This window comes from Cetorhinus maximus, chromosome 17, assembly GCF_964194155.1.
Source record: "Cetorhinus maximus chromosome 17, sCetMax3.hap1.1, whole genome shotgun sequence".
NCBI lineage: Eukaryota > Metazoa > Chordata > Chondrichthyes > Lamniformes > Cetorhinidae > Cetorhinus > Cetorhinus maximus.
In genome coordinates, this window is record NC_135895.1 from 33,725,861 (window position 1) to 33,737,654 (window position 11,794).

Here is an 11,794-nt window from a genome sequence, read left to right on the forward strand (position 1 = left end):
TTTATAACATGGATCTGAATATAAGCAAGGCAGTTTATCTGACCAAAATACTTACTTTAAATATTTGTTTTTCTTCACTAATTCTTGAGCAAGAACATCAGTCAGGTGATCTTTAGACAGTTTAAATTCTAATCTAAAAAAAATGGTTTGGAGATTCCCAGTCCTTCTGTTTTTCTTCTACAGCTGAAGCTTTACAGGCATGTTTGAAAATTAGGATGTTTTGGTGAAGTGTTTGGGAATTATAGATGTTAGAGCACAGAAACAGGCAATTCAGTCTATCTAGTCTGCGTAAGTGTTCTCCCCCACATGGGTCACTCAATCTAATTTCACTTTCTTGCTTAACCCATATTAATTCTATTATTAGTTTATGGATTACTTTTTAAAGTAGCCTTTGGCAGAGGATTCTAACTAACTTTGTGCAAATAAATTTTTTCTAACAAAATTTTATAATTATTTTTAAAATGTGCCCTCTCAATGCTGACTCCCTGATTGGAAGTAGTCACTACTTACACAGCCTTTTATGATTTGTGTCAGTTTGGACTCGGTGCTAATGCCTTCACCTCTGAGCTGGGAGGTTGTGGAGTTAGGTCCTATTCCAGAGACTAGAGCACATATCCAGGCTGACATTCCAGTGCAGTACTGAGGGAGTTCTGCCAGAGGAGCTGTCTTTTGGGTGAGACACTAAACCAAAGCTCTGTCTGCCCTCTTGGGTGAACATAGATAATTTTATGGCACTATTCACACAAGAGCAAGGAGTTCTCCTGGTGTCGTGACCAACTTCTAAGACATGTAATCTGGTCATTTATTGCATTGTATTGCTGTCTATAGAACCTTACTGAGCCAGATAAGAAGAGACCAGGAGGGGTGACCAAAAGTTTGGTCAGTGATTAATTTAAGATATGGTGAAGATTCGGGAAACATGGTTTTAAATTTGAGTGCACCCGAAACAGCGGATATGATGAAGGCGAATGTGGGGTTGGAGAAGGAAGGGGGGGTTAGGCGAGGGGTTGTAGAGCTGGAGGAAGTTACAGATTCATAGAGGTGTAAGATGATGGAGGTATTTTAACAGATGGATGGAAACTTTAAGTTTGAGATATTGGTGACTGGGTACCAGTGTAGATTAGCAAGAATGGGTGTGATGGACAAGAATGAAATGGTGTGGGATTGGATATGGATAGCAGAGGTCTGGATGAGATGGTGGTTATAGATCGAGAATTGGAAACCAGACAGGAGGTTAAAGGGATAGGGAGGGTTGAGGCTGTGGAGGGATTCGAAAACAGGGATAAGACCTTTTAAATTTGAGGAGCTTTTTTATTCATTCACGGGATGTGGGAGTCACTGGCTAGGCCAGCATTTATTGCCCATCCCTAACTACCTTGAGAACGTGGTGGTGAGTTGCCTTCTTGAACCGCTGTGGTCCATGCGGTGTAGGTACACCCACAGTGCTGTTAAGGAGGGAGTTACAGGATTTTGACCCAGCGACAGTGAAGGAACGGCAATATGTCAGGATGACGTGTGGCTTGGAGGGAACCTTCCAGGTGGTGGTGTTCCTAGATTGTCATATTGTGAGCCAACGTAGGTCAGCAAATACAGATATGATGTATAAATGGATTGTGGTGTGAGCTAGGATAGGACAACAGAGTCTTGGTTGAGCTCCAGTTTAAAGGGGGCAGAAGATGCAAAGCTGATCAGGAGCGCATTGGAGTAGTCAACATGGAATGCCTACCATGCACTCTTGCCTACTTGGTGGGGGAGAAAGTGATAAATTCCACACTGCTGGGCCATTACGTTCGGACTAAAACTAGGAAATATGCTTGCAACTGAAATAATTGCACAGAGGCAGAAAGTCGGAGCAAGATTTGATTGTACAAAAATTTAGAAAACCATAATTGAATTCAAATCACAAGTGGTTTTAAAAAAAAACTTCCAGAAAAAGAATTCTCCTACTAACCAATAATCTGCAAGATTTTTTTGAGAAAACAGTTTTGGTTGACTTCCTGATGTGATGTTTGTATGTGGGTGAGGTGATAATCTTGCTTACCACACAAAATCCATGCCAATTTCAGAACTAGGGTGTAAACTGAATTAGTAATGCTGAAGAAAATCAGAACTATGTAACCCAGCCTAAAAGGTCTCTAAATAGCAATATCTATCAGACTAACCTTTTATTATGCAAACCTTTTGTTGGCCACTTATCCACCATGATTGGGTCTAAATACATTGCCAAATTCCCTGCACTACCAGCTGTCTCATGCCTTATTGCAGTCTCTATTACATCCATAAAATGTAATTTCCTTTGCTTCACTGCATTGTGATCTACTTGGCTTTTCTGATGTAGGTTCACATGGCACTGAGTGTGTGGTTTGATGGGTCTTCCACCCTAGATGCCCCTCTAGTGTGGAGAATCCACCTTCCTTCTCATATATGTCATATCTTCCTCCCCTCTCATGCTTTGGGGTCACAAAATGATCTGCCCTCTTGGCCATCTGACTCAGTCTTCAGCTTCTGATTGAGCAACCATGGCAATAAATCTTACGAAACTACTTCCATTGACACCTATACCTTTTCATATCAATAAATGTATTTGACAACTTGAGCCTCTCTTCATCACACCTACTGCAATTGATTACGCTGAGATTTTGTGTGTAAGTGGATTTAATCAGATATTGGTCTTAATTGTTTTAAGTGGTGGTTATTTGTCAATCAGCTGAATTGGTGTTAATTGCTGTAGCAGGAATTTAAGTTAGCTAGTGATTCGTCAGAGGGTCTATATAAAAGCTAGGCTTTTCAAACCAGTAAGGGGCTCGTGAGGAGACGGAAGACTACACCTGAGTGAGACGGAGACTGAGTGAATAGTGAATTAGGTTCACATGGGAATTCAGTGCATGGGGAAAGAGATATAGTATAAATAAGAATTATTATAATTTAATTACCTTAATTAACGTAAGTTAACTAAATAACGTAAGTAACAATGGCAGGACAGGTGTTATGTTGCAGCTGTGGAATGTGAGGACTTTTGGATACCAAGGCAATCCAGGACAAACAAACACATTTGCAGAAAGTGTAAGCAGCTAGAGGAATTCTGGATCAGGATTATTGATCTGGAAACCAAACTGCAGATACTGCACAACATAAGGGAGGGGAAGAAGTACCTGGACACTTTGTTCCAGAAGAGAGTCACACCCCTTAGAAAAGGGTTGCCTGTTTTGGTCAGCAGTGAGGGACAGGAGGATGTGACCGTCAGTCAGGCAGGTAATGGGACCGCGCAGACAGTAGGGGAAGAGCCTCAGACTTTGCAATTGACAAACAGGTTTGAGGTGCTCACAACCTGTGTGGACAAAAGCGAAGCCTGCGAGGTGGTTGAGCAGGATGCCATAGCATCATGGTACAGGAAGCTGTTCAAGTGGGGGGAGCAAATAGAAATGTAGGGAACAGTATAGTGAGGGGAATTGACACTGTTCTCCGTAGCAAAGAACGGGAGTCCAGACGGCCATGTTGCCTGCCCGGCGCCAGGGTTTGGGACATCTGCTCAGGGCTGGAGAGGAAGTTGCAGTGGGAATGGAAGGATCCAGTTGTCATGGTCTATGTCAGTACCAACGACATCAGAATGACAGGGAAAGAGGTTCTGCATAGTCAGTATGAGGTATCAAAATAAGAAGCAGAACCTCAAAGATAATCCCTGCATTATTACCTAAGTTGCGTGCAAATTAGCATACAGCAAATAAGATTAGAAAGATGTATGTGTGCTGAAAGATGGATGTGGGAGAAATGGGTTCCGGTTCATGGGGCAGTGGCATCAGTACTGGGGAAAGTGGGGGCTGTACCGCTGGGACGGTCTACACCTAACCATACTGGGACCCCAGTGTTGCAGTGAGCCACATAACTGGGAAAGTAGAGAGGGCTTTAAACTAAACAAGTGGATGGGGGTGGTGGATGAGGGATCATGCTTGGGTAGATGTAGCAAATCAGGGGATAGAATCAAGACAGGAGAGCAAAATAGTAATATGGGAAACGAGGTTCAAAGAATGGCAGGAAGGAACAGAGAGAAAAAACCTAAGAATACACAAACAGTCAAGACTAGATTTTTTAAAAATTCATTTACAGGATATGGGTGTCGCTGCAGTCCATATGGTATAGGTACATCCAGAATGCTGTTTGGGAGGGAGTTTCAGGATTTTAACCGAGCGACAGTGAAGGAACGGTGATATATTTCCAAAGTCAAGGTGGTGAGTGGTTTGGAGGGAAACTTCCAGGTGGTGGTGTTCCCATCTGCTGCCCTTGTCCTTCCAGATGGAAGCGGTCGTGGGTTTGGAAGCTGCTGCCTAAGGAGCCTTGGTGAGTTGCTGCAGTGCACCTTGTCAATGGTACACACTGCTGTCACTGTTCATTGGTGGTGGATGGAGTGAATGTTTGTGGAAGACGTGCCAATCAAGCAGGCTGTCTTGTCCTGGATGGCGTCAAGCTTCTTGAGTGTTGTTGGAGCTAGTATTTTAAACTTAAATAAGGGCAACTATGTGGGCATGAAAGCTGAGCTAGCTGAAGTGAACTGGGATACTAGGCTGGAGGATGGATCAATAGAGAAGCAGTGGCAGACCTTTAAGGGGATATTTCAAAATACTCAGAATAAGTATATTCCTACAATAAAGAAAAATTCAAGGGGGAGGACCCATTCATGGTTAACTAAAGATGTTAAGGAAAGCATTAAACTTAAGGAAAAAGCATATAACTGCGCAAAAATGAGTGGCAGGTCAGATGATTGGTCAGAAATAAAAAACGGCAGAGAATGATTAAAAGGTTAACCAGGAGAAAGAAATTAGTATGAGAGAAAGCTAGCTAGAAGTGTAAAAATGGATAGCAAGTTTCTTCAGGTATTTGAAAAGGAAGAGAGTAAGTAAAGTGAGTGTCGGCCCTCTAGAGAGTGAGAATGGGAAATTAATAGTAAATAACAAGGAAATGGCTGATGAAATGAACAAATATTTTGCTTGTGCCTTCACTATAGAGGATGCAAAAAGCATTTTAATAGCTGTTTATCAGGAGTTGGAAGGGAAAGAGGAACTGGCTGAAATTACTATCACTAGGGAAGCGGTACTGAGCAAACTTACGGAGCTGTGAACTGACAAGTCTCTGGGCCAGGAAAGACTTCATCCGAGGGTCTTAAAAGAGATGGCTAATGAGGTAGAAGATGTGTTAGTGTTAATTTTCCAAAATTTGCTAGATTCTGCAAAGGTTCCATCAGACTGGAAAGTAGCAAATATAACCCCTCTATTCAAGAAGTGAGGAAGGCAGAAAACAGGAAACTATAGGCCAGTAGCTTGATGTCTGCTGTGGGGAAAGTGTTAGAATCGGTCATTAAGGAGGTTATAGCTGGGCACTTAAAAAAACCCGAGGTGATCAGCAAGAGTCAACATGGTTTTGTGAAAGGGAAATCATGTTTAACCAATATATCAGAGTTCTTTGAAGAAGCAACATGCACTGTAGATAAAGAGGAGCCTGTAGACATACTGTACTTGGATTTCCAGAAGACATTTGATGAGGTGCCGCATCAAAGGTTATTGTGGAAAATAAAAGGTTATTGTGGAAAATAAAAGCTTATAGGGGGTAACATATTAGCTTGGATAGAAGATTGGCTGGCTGCAGAAAACACAGTATGCATAAATGGGTCTTTGTCTGATTGGTAGGTTGTGACGAATGGAGTCCTGCAGGGGTCTGTGCTGGGGCCTCAACTTTTTACAATTTATATAAATGGCTTAGCTGAGGGGAGCGAGGGCATGGCAGCTAAATTTGCAGATGACACAAAGATAGGTAGGAAAGCATGTTGTGAAGAGGATATAAGGAGGTTGCAGACAGATATAGATAGATTGATTGAGTGGGCAAAAATCTGGCAAATGGAGTATAATGTAAGAAAATGTGAAGTTGTTCATTTTGGTAGGAAGAACAGAAAAGCAGAGTATTACTTAAATGGAGAACGATCGCAGAATTCCAAGGTGCAGAGGGATCTAGGTGTTCTAGTGCATGAGTCACAAAAAGGTAATAACCAGGTACAGCAAGTAATTATGAAGGCTGATGGAATGCCACCCTTTATTAGAAGAGGAATTGAACATAAAAGTATGGATGTTATGCTTCAGTTATATAGGGCATTGGTGAGACCACACCTCGAATAATGTGTGCAGTTTTGGTCCTTATTTAAGGAAGGATGTAAATGTGTTGGAGGCGGTTCAGAGGAGGTTTACTAGATTGATACCTGGAATGAGCGGGTTGCCTTATGAGGAAAGGGTGGACAGGCTGGGCTTGTTTCCACTGGAGTTCAGAAGAGTGAGGGGTGACTTGATTAAAGTATGAGTCTTGACAAGGTGGACATGGAAAGGATTTTTCCTCTTGTGGGTGAGTCCAGAACTGGGGGGTCACTGCTTTAAAATTAGGGGTTGTCCTTCTAGCACCAAGATGAGGAGAATTTTTTTCTCAGAGGGTTGTGTGACTTTGGAAGTCTGCCTCAGAAGGCAGTAGGGCTGGTTTTATTGAATATTTTTAAACGGAGGTAGATAGATTCTTGCTTGGCAAAGGAGTCAAAGGTTATTGGGGTTAAATGGGAATGTGGAATTCAAAACACAAACAGATCAGCCATGATCTTATTGAATGGCGGAGCAGGCTTGAGTGCCGAATGGCCGACTTCTGCTCCTATTTCATATGTTTGTATGTTCGTATTTGGCAATCTAATCAGTCAGTAACATGAGTGTTCAGCTTAACTATGGAAAACTGTTTTCCATAATGCCACTTGAAACAGTTACTGACAAATAAGTCCTGGAACTCCCTCCCTAACAGCACTGTGGGTATACTGATACCACATGGACTGCAGCAGTTCAAGAAGGCAGCTCACCATCACCTTCTCAAGGGCAAGTAAGGATGGGCAATAAATGCTGGCCTACCCTGCGACACCCACATCCCATAAATGAATAAACCGCTAGAGGTGATGCAAGCCTGGTCATAGGACTACATAGGACACAATTATGTTAAGAACATGTGAAGATAGGCATGACTAGTCCATCCAGCCTGACCTAACCGACATGAGACAGATCATTAACCCCTCTCTCCCACCCACCCAAAAAATGAAAAAACTTTAGGCCTCTTTGACCCCAAAATAAATCATGCAGGTTATTACTCAAGGGAAAAGTCATGGTTGTCTGAGACTGTCTTGTTAACAGTGTCCTAAACTTGGTATTAATCTGATGGCTCTTCTCTGGACTGTCTCGAACTGGGGCCATACCACTGGAAAGACTTCCAAAAGCACATTAAGTAATTATATACCTCAATTGAGTCAGATAGATTTTGGAGACCTCCAGATTTGACAAAGTGAACAAAGGATGGTACCAAAACTGAGAGATTACATTTATCGAGAAAGCTTGAACAGGCTGGGGCTTATTCCTTCAATAAAGAAAAGGCCTAGAGGTGACCCAGTAGAGCTTTCTAAAATAATGAATAGGTTGGACAAGGTAAATGTAGAGATGAATGTTTCCAGTTGTGGGAGAATCCAAAACTGGTGAATAAACACAAGATAGTTACTAATAAATTCACGAGGGAAATGAGGAGAAATTTCTTCGCTGAGGGTGGTTTGGCTAAGAAACTTGCGACCACAAGAAGTGGTTGAGGCAAATAGTTTAGATGTTTTCAAAGGGAAATCAGACAAGCGCATGTGAAAAACAAAGAACTAGAAAGATATACTTAGAGAGAATGAGAGGAGAATTGGAGAATAAACAGCATAGACTAGCTGGACTGTTTGGCCTGTCTCTATGCTGTATATTCTATATAATCTAGTCTGTACTAAGATAACATGTCTTCACCAGGTCAACAGTAGTGGCACGAGAGTAACAAAGGGAAAAATATTGTCAAAATTCCTGCTCGTGATTGGCATCCAGTTACCCTGCTGGAAAATAAGCATTAAGTGATAGGATCAAGCTTAGCTGAGAGTTCTGATGTACCTGTAGCTGAATAGCATGCCAGCATCATTGTTTAGGTTCATATGAAGGATCTGTAGCATTCAAAAGGATGAGATACCATTTAAAGGGGCACAAAAGCCCCATGAATTGTGGCAAATGTTCTGTTAAAGGCCTCAGATGAGATTTAGGTTATTCGTAGATAAGGTGTGAGGCAGAAATGGAGAAAGAGGATACCATTATTAGGCCATCTCCCTCCATTAGAAGACTTTAGGGACCTCATCTCTGCTACCCCAGGTACCATCACTAGCAGTCTCAGAGAGTGGCAGTAAGAGAGCTGGACAGGAGGAAAGTGGGCTGAAAATCTGATCCCCTCCTCCCTGCAGCCAGTTACATTGAGCAGGCAGGGAAGAGGCAGCCAGTGGGGCTAAGGGAGGAAAATTAAGATTGAGCTGAAGAGGCAGGAATTTTAACATAATTTCTGCCACTTTCCTGCTCAATTTGGGACGTGATAGCAGAGGAAAATCCAGCCCCTAATATCCAGTAATAAAATGCAGAATATAAAATAATTGTGTTTTTCAGAGCTAAGGTTACATGTAAGTACTTACCAAATGTCATGTTTAGTCTGTAACTGTAGCCAAGATCCTAGTGATCTCCAATTGCAAAATGCTAACAAATCAAAACAAAATTTCCATTTTGAGAGTTGATCCAAAAGAGAAGCAGTTTCCATTGTGTTGTTTCATAATGAATTAATTTATGAAGTGGATTCAGCAGCAAGTCAGAAATAAACACTTTCAATTGTGTCTTTGAGTAGCTGAGAGCCTAAGGATTCTTTACCTTTGAGAGCAAAAGTTCCAGATCACAAGTTTGCCATTTCAGGGATGGCACCCTAGTGGGTATGTTACTGGATTACTAATCCAGAGGCCTGGACTAATGAGCTGGAGATATGAGTTCATATCCCACACTGATCTGGGGAGATATTTTCTATTGATGAGATAAAGCAAGTTAATATTTATTCACTGGACATGGGTATTGCTGGCAAAGCCAGCATTTATTGCCCATCCCCAATTGCAGAGCTCTGAGATTGAGGGATCTGGGTATCCTAGTGCATGAATCACAAAAGGGGCTAGTATGCAGGTACAGCAAGTAATTAGGAAAGCTAGTAGAATGTTATCATTTATTGTAAGGGGAATTGATTACAAAAGTAGTGAGGCCATGCTTCAGTTGTACAGGGCATTGGTGAGGCCACATCTGGAGTATTGTGTACAGCACTGGTCTTCTTACTTAAAGAAAGATGTAAATGCGTAAGAAGCAGTTCAGAGAAGGTTTACTAATACCAAGAATGGGTGGGTTGTCTGGAATTTAGAAGAGTAAGAGGCGACTTAATTGAAACCTTAAGATCCTGAGGGGTCTTGACAGGGTGGATGTGGAGAGGATGTTTCCTCTTGTGGGAGAATTTAGGACAAGGGGGGTCACTGTTTAAAAATAAGGGACCGCTCATTTAAGACAAAGATGAGGAGAGATTTTTTTCTGAGGATCGTGAGTCTTTGGACCTGTGGTGGAAGCAGAGTTTTTGGATATTTTTAAGAGCTAGATAGATTCTTGATTTAACAAGGGGATGAAAGGTTATCGGGGTAGGCAGGAATGTGGGGTTGAGGTTACATTCAGATCAGCCATGATCTTATTGAATGGCGGAGCAGGCTCGAGGGGCCAAGTGGCCTACTCCTGCTCCTAACTCGTATGTTCAATGCAGCTGGTGAATTTAAATTCAATTCATTAAATCTGGAATTTAAAAAAGCTAATATCAGTAATGGTGGCCACTTTATGCCCACTGGATTGTTGTAAAAACGCAGCTAGCTTACAGATGTCCCTTAGAGAAGGAAATCTGCTGTCCTTACCTACTCTGGCCTACATGTGACTTCAAACCCACAGCAATGTGATTGACTCTTAACTGCCTTCTGAAATGACCTAGCAAGACTCTCTGAAAAGAAATGGGCAATAAATGCTGGCTTTGCCAGCCACACCCACATCCAGTGAATAAATACTAACTTGCTTTATCTCCATTATTCAAAAGAAAATATCTCCCCCCAAATCACCAATTGACTCATTTAAGCCTGTCTTTGAAATTATTTTCCCTACCACCAAATATGTAGCCTGAAGGAGAAATGGATGGAAGTTTGCTAATTGCTGGACTTGTTGTTTCTCCTACAGTGAAAGAACAGGAAACAAAGTAACCCTTCAAGGTAACATGGACCCTTGTGCACTCTATGCATCTGAGGTAAGTAGCAGTGGAAGAAGCAAAGTTTTGCATTTAAGTCACAATTGAAGATAAATTTAGAACTCAACAATTACAGTGCCTTGTATTTAAATTTAGGATAAAATAAGTGAAACGGTGAAGAAGATGATTGAAGAGTTTGGTACACAGCGCTACATCGCAAACCTGGGGCATGGCATGTATCCTGATATGGATCCTGAACACGTGGCCACATTTGTGAATGCCGTACATGCACACTCACGACAGATACGCAAGAATGAATAATACTTTCCGTATATTGTACTTTGGAAAGGATTCAACTAAGATACACAACCCATGGGAACAATGTGTTGAACTGGAAGAATTGCTCTGATAATCAATAGAAGAATATTAACCACTGGCTCAACTGAAAAGAATAGTTTTCAAATGAAATAAAAAACAGATTTTATTTCAACAGAACCTGTCTCATCTTTCTTGGTTAGGGAGGGATAGCAGTTGCTCTCCAGGGTCAACTGGGCATGGACAAGACCATAACAGGGAGGCAGGCAACTAGAGAGCTATCCTCTAATGCAGGTTGCACCATTGTTCCTATCTGATTGACAGATAGCAAACTGATTTTGTAGAAGAAAATTTATCTCCCTCTGATCTGTTTTCTCCCAGTCGGCCTGAAAGGGAAAAATTCAAAGGGTCCTGACACACTGAATCAATATGTTGGCACGCTGTGACTCTTTATTTTTGGTTTATTTATTGTCTCTCCCACCCTTTCCATTGCTTGTACCACAGGGTTTGTTTTTTTCCCCTACAGCTATTACTACTATTCTGTAGCTACCTAGAAGTGGCAGGGGTGAACATGCAACCTAATTCTCTGACCCATGATGATGCAGTTTGAAACAAATATGCTTTTTTCCCCCTACAGTTCTTCATCTCAGCCTTACCAAAAGTGTGCAGATTGTCAAATCTTATATGCCTCGACAGTACCAATCAATGCTGCAATTTCTGCTTGTTACATTCTAGATGAGAAGATCACCCTTAACCACTGGTATTGAAACTTCCACCTTCATGTTTCCATCATATTTCATTCCCAACTCATCTGTTCCCACAGCATCCTCATTGTCTCAATACTTTCCCCTAGTGAACCTTTTAACGATGGATTAGTTTGCTGCACAGTAACACACCCAATGTTCTCTGTGTAACTATCTACGTTGCTGAAGTGAGGGATGCATAAGAGACCAGAATTGGAGGAACACAAAGTTCTCAGGATTATAGAGTGAGGGGTGAGGCCAGGGAAGGATTTGAAAGCAAGGATGAGAATTTAAAATTAGAGGCACTGATGGACTGGAAGCCAATAGGTCAGCATGCACAGGACTGAATGGGACTTGGTGCAGGTTAGGATATGTACAGCAGAGATTTGGATGAGCTTCGATATGGAAGATGGGAGGCCAAGTAGGGGAGCATTGGAATAGTTGAGGCTGGAGGCACTAAAAGCTTGGATGAGGGTTTTAGCAGCAGATGGGTTGAGGTGGGGATGAGGAAGGGTGATATTCAAGATGGAGTTGGTGGCCTTAGGAATGGGGTCAGAAATTCAGCTTACTGTTAAATAGGACAATGAGGC

At 41.9% G+C, this 11,794-nt stretch overlaps 1 protein-coding gene across 1 annotated transcript in view; it reads left to right on the forward strand.

Annotated features, from left to right (window-relative positions):
- Positions 1-11,593, forward strand: part of urod (uroporphyrinogen decarboxylase) — a 58,677-nt gene extending 47,084 nt beyond the window's left edge. The window contains exons 9-10 of the mRNA XM_078560961.1: positions 10,140-10,206; positions 10,303-11,593. Coding sequence (XP_078417087.1) covers positions 10,140-10,206; positions 10,303-10,467 — 232 coding nt within the window. The 3' untranslated portion in view covers positions 10,468-11,593. The remainder of the gene's footprint in view (positions 1-10,139; positions 10,207-10,302) is intronic.
- Positions 11,594-11,794: the final 201 nt, after the last annotated feature.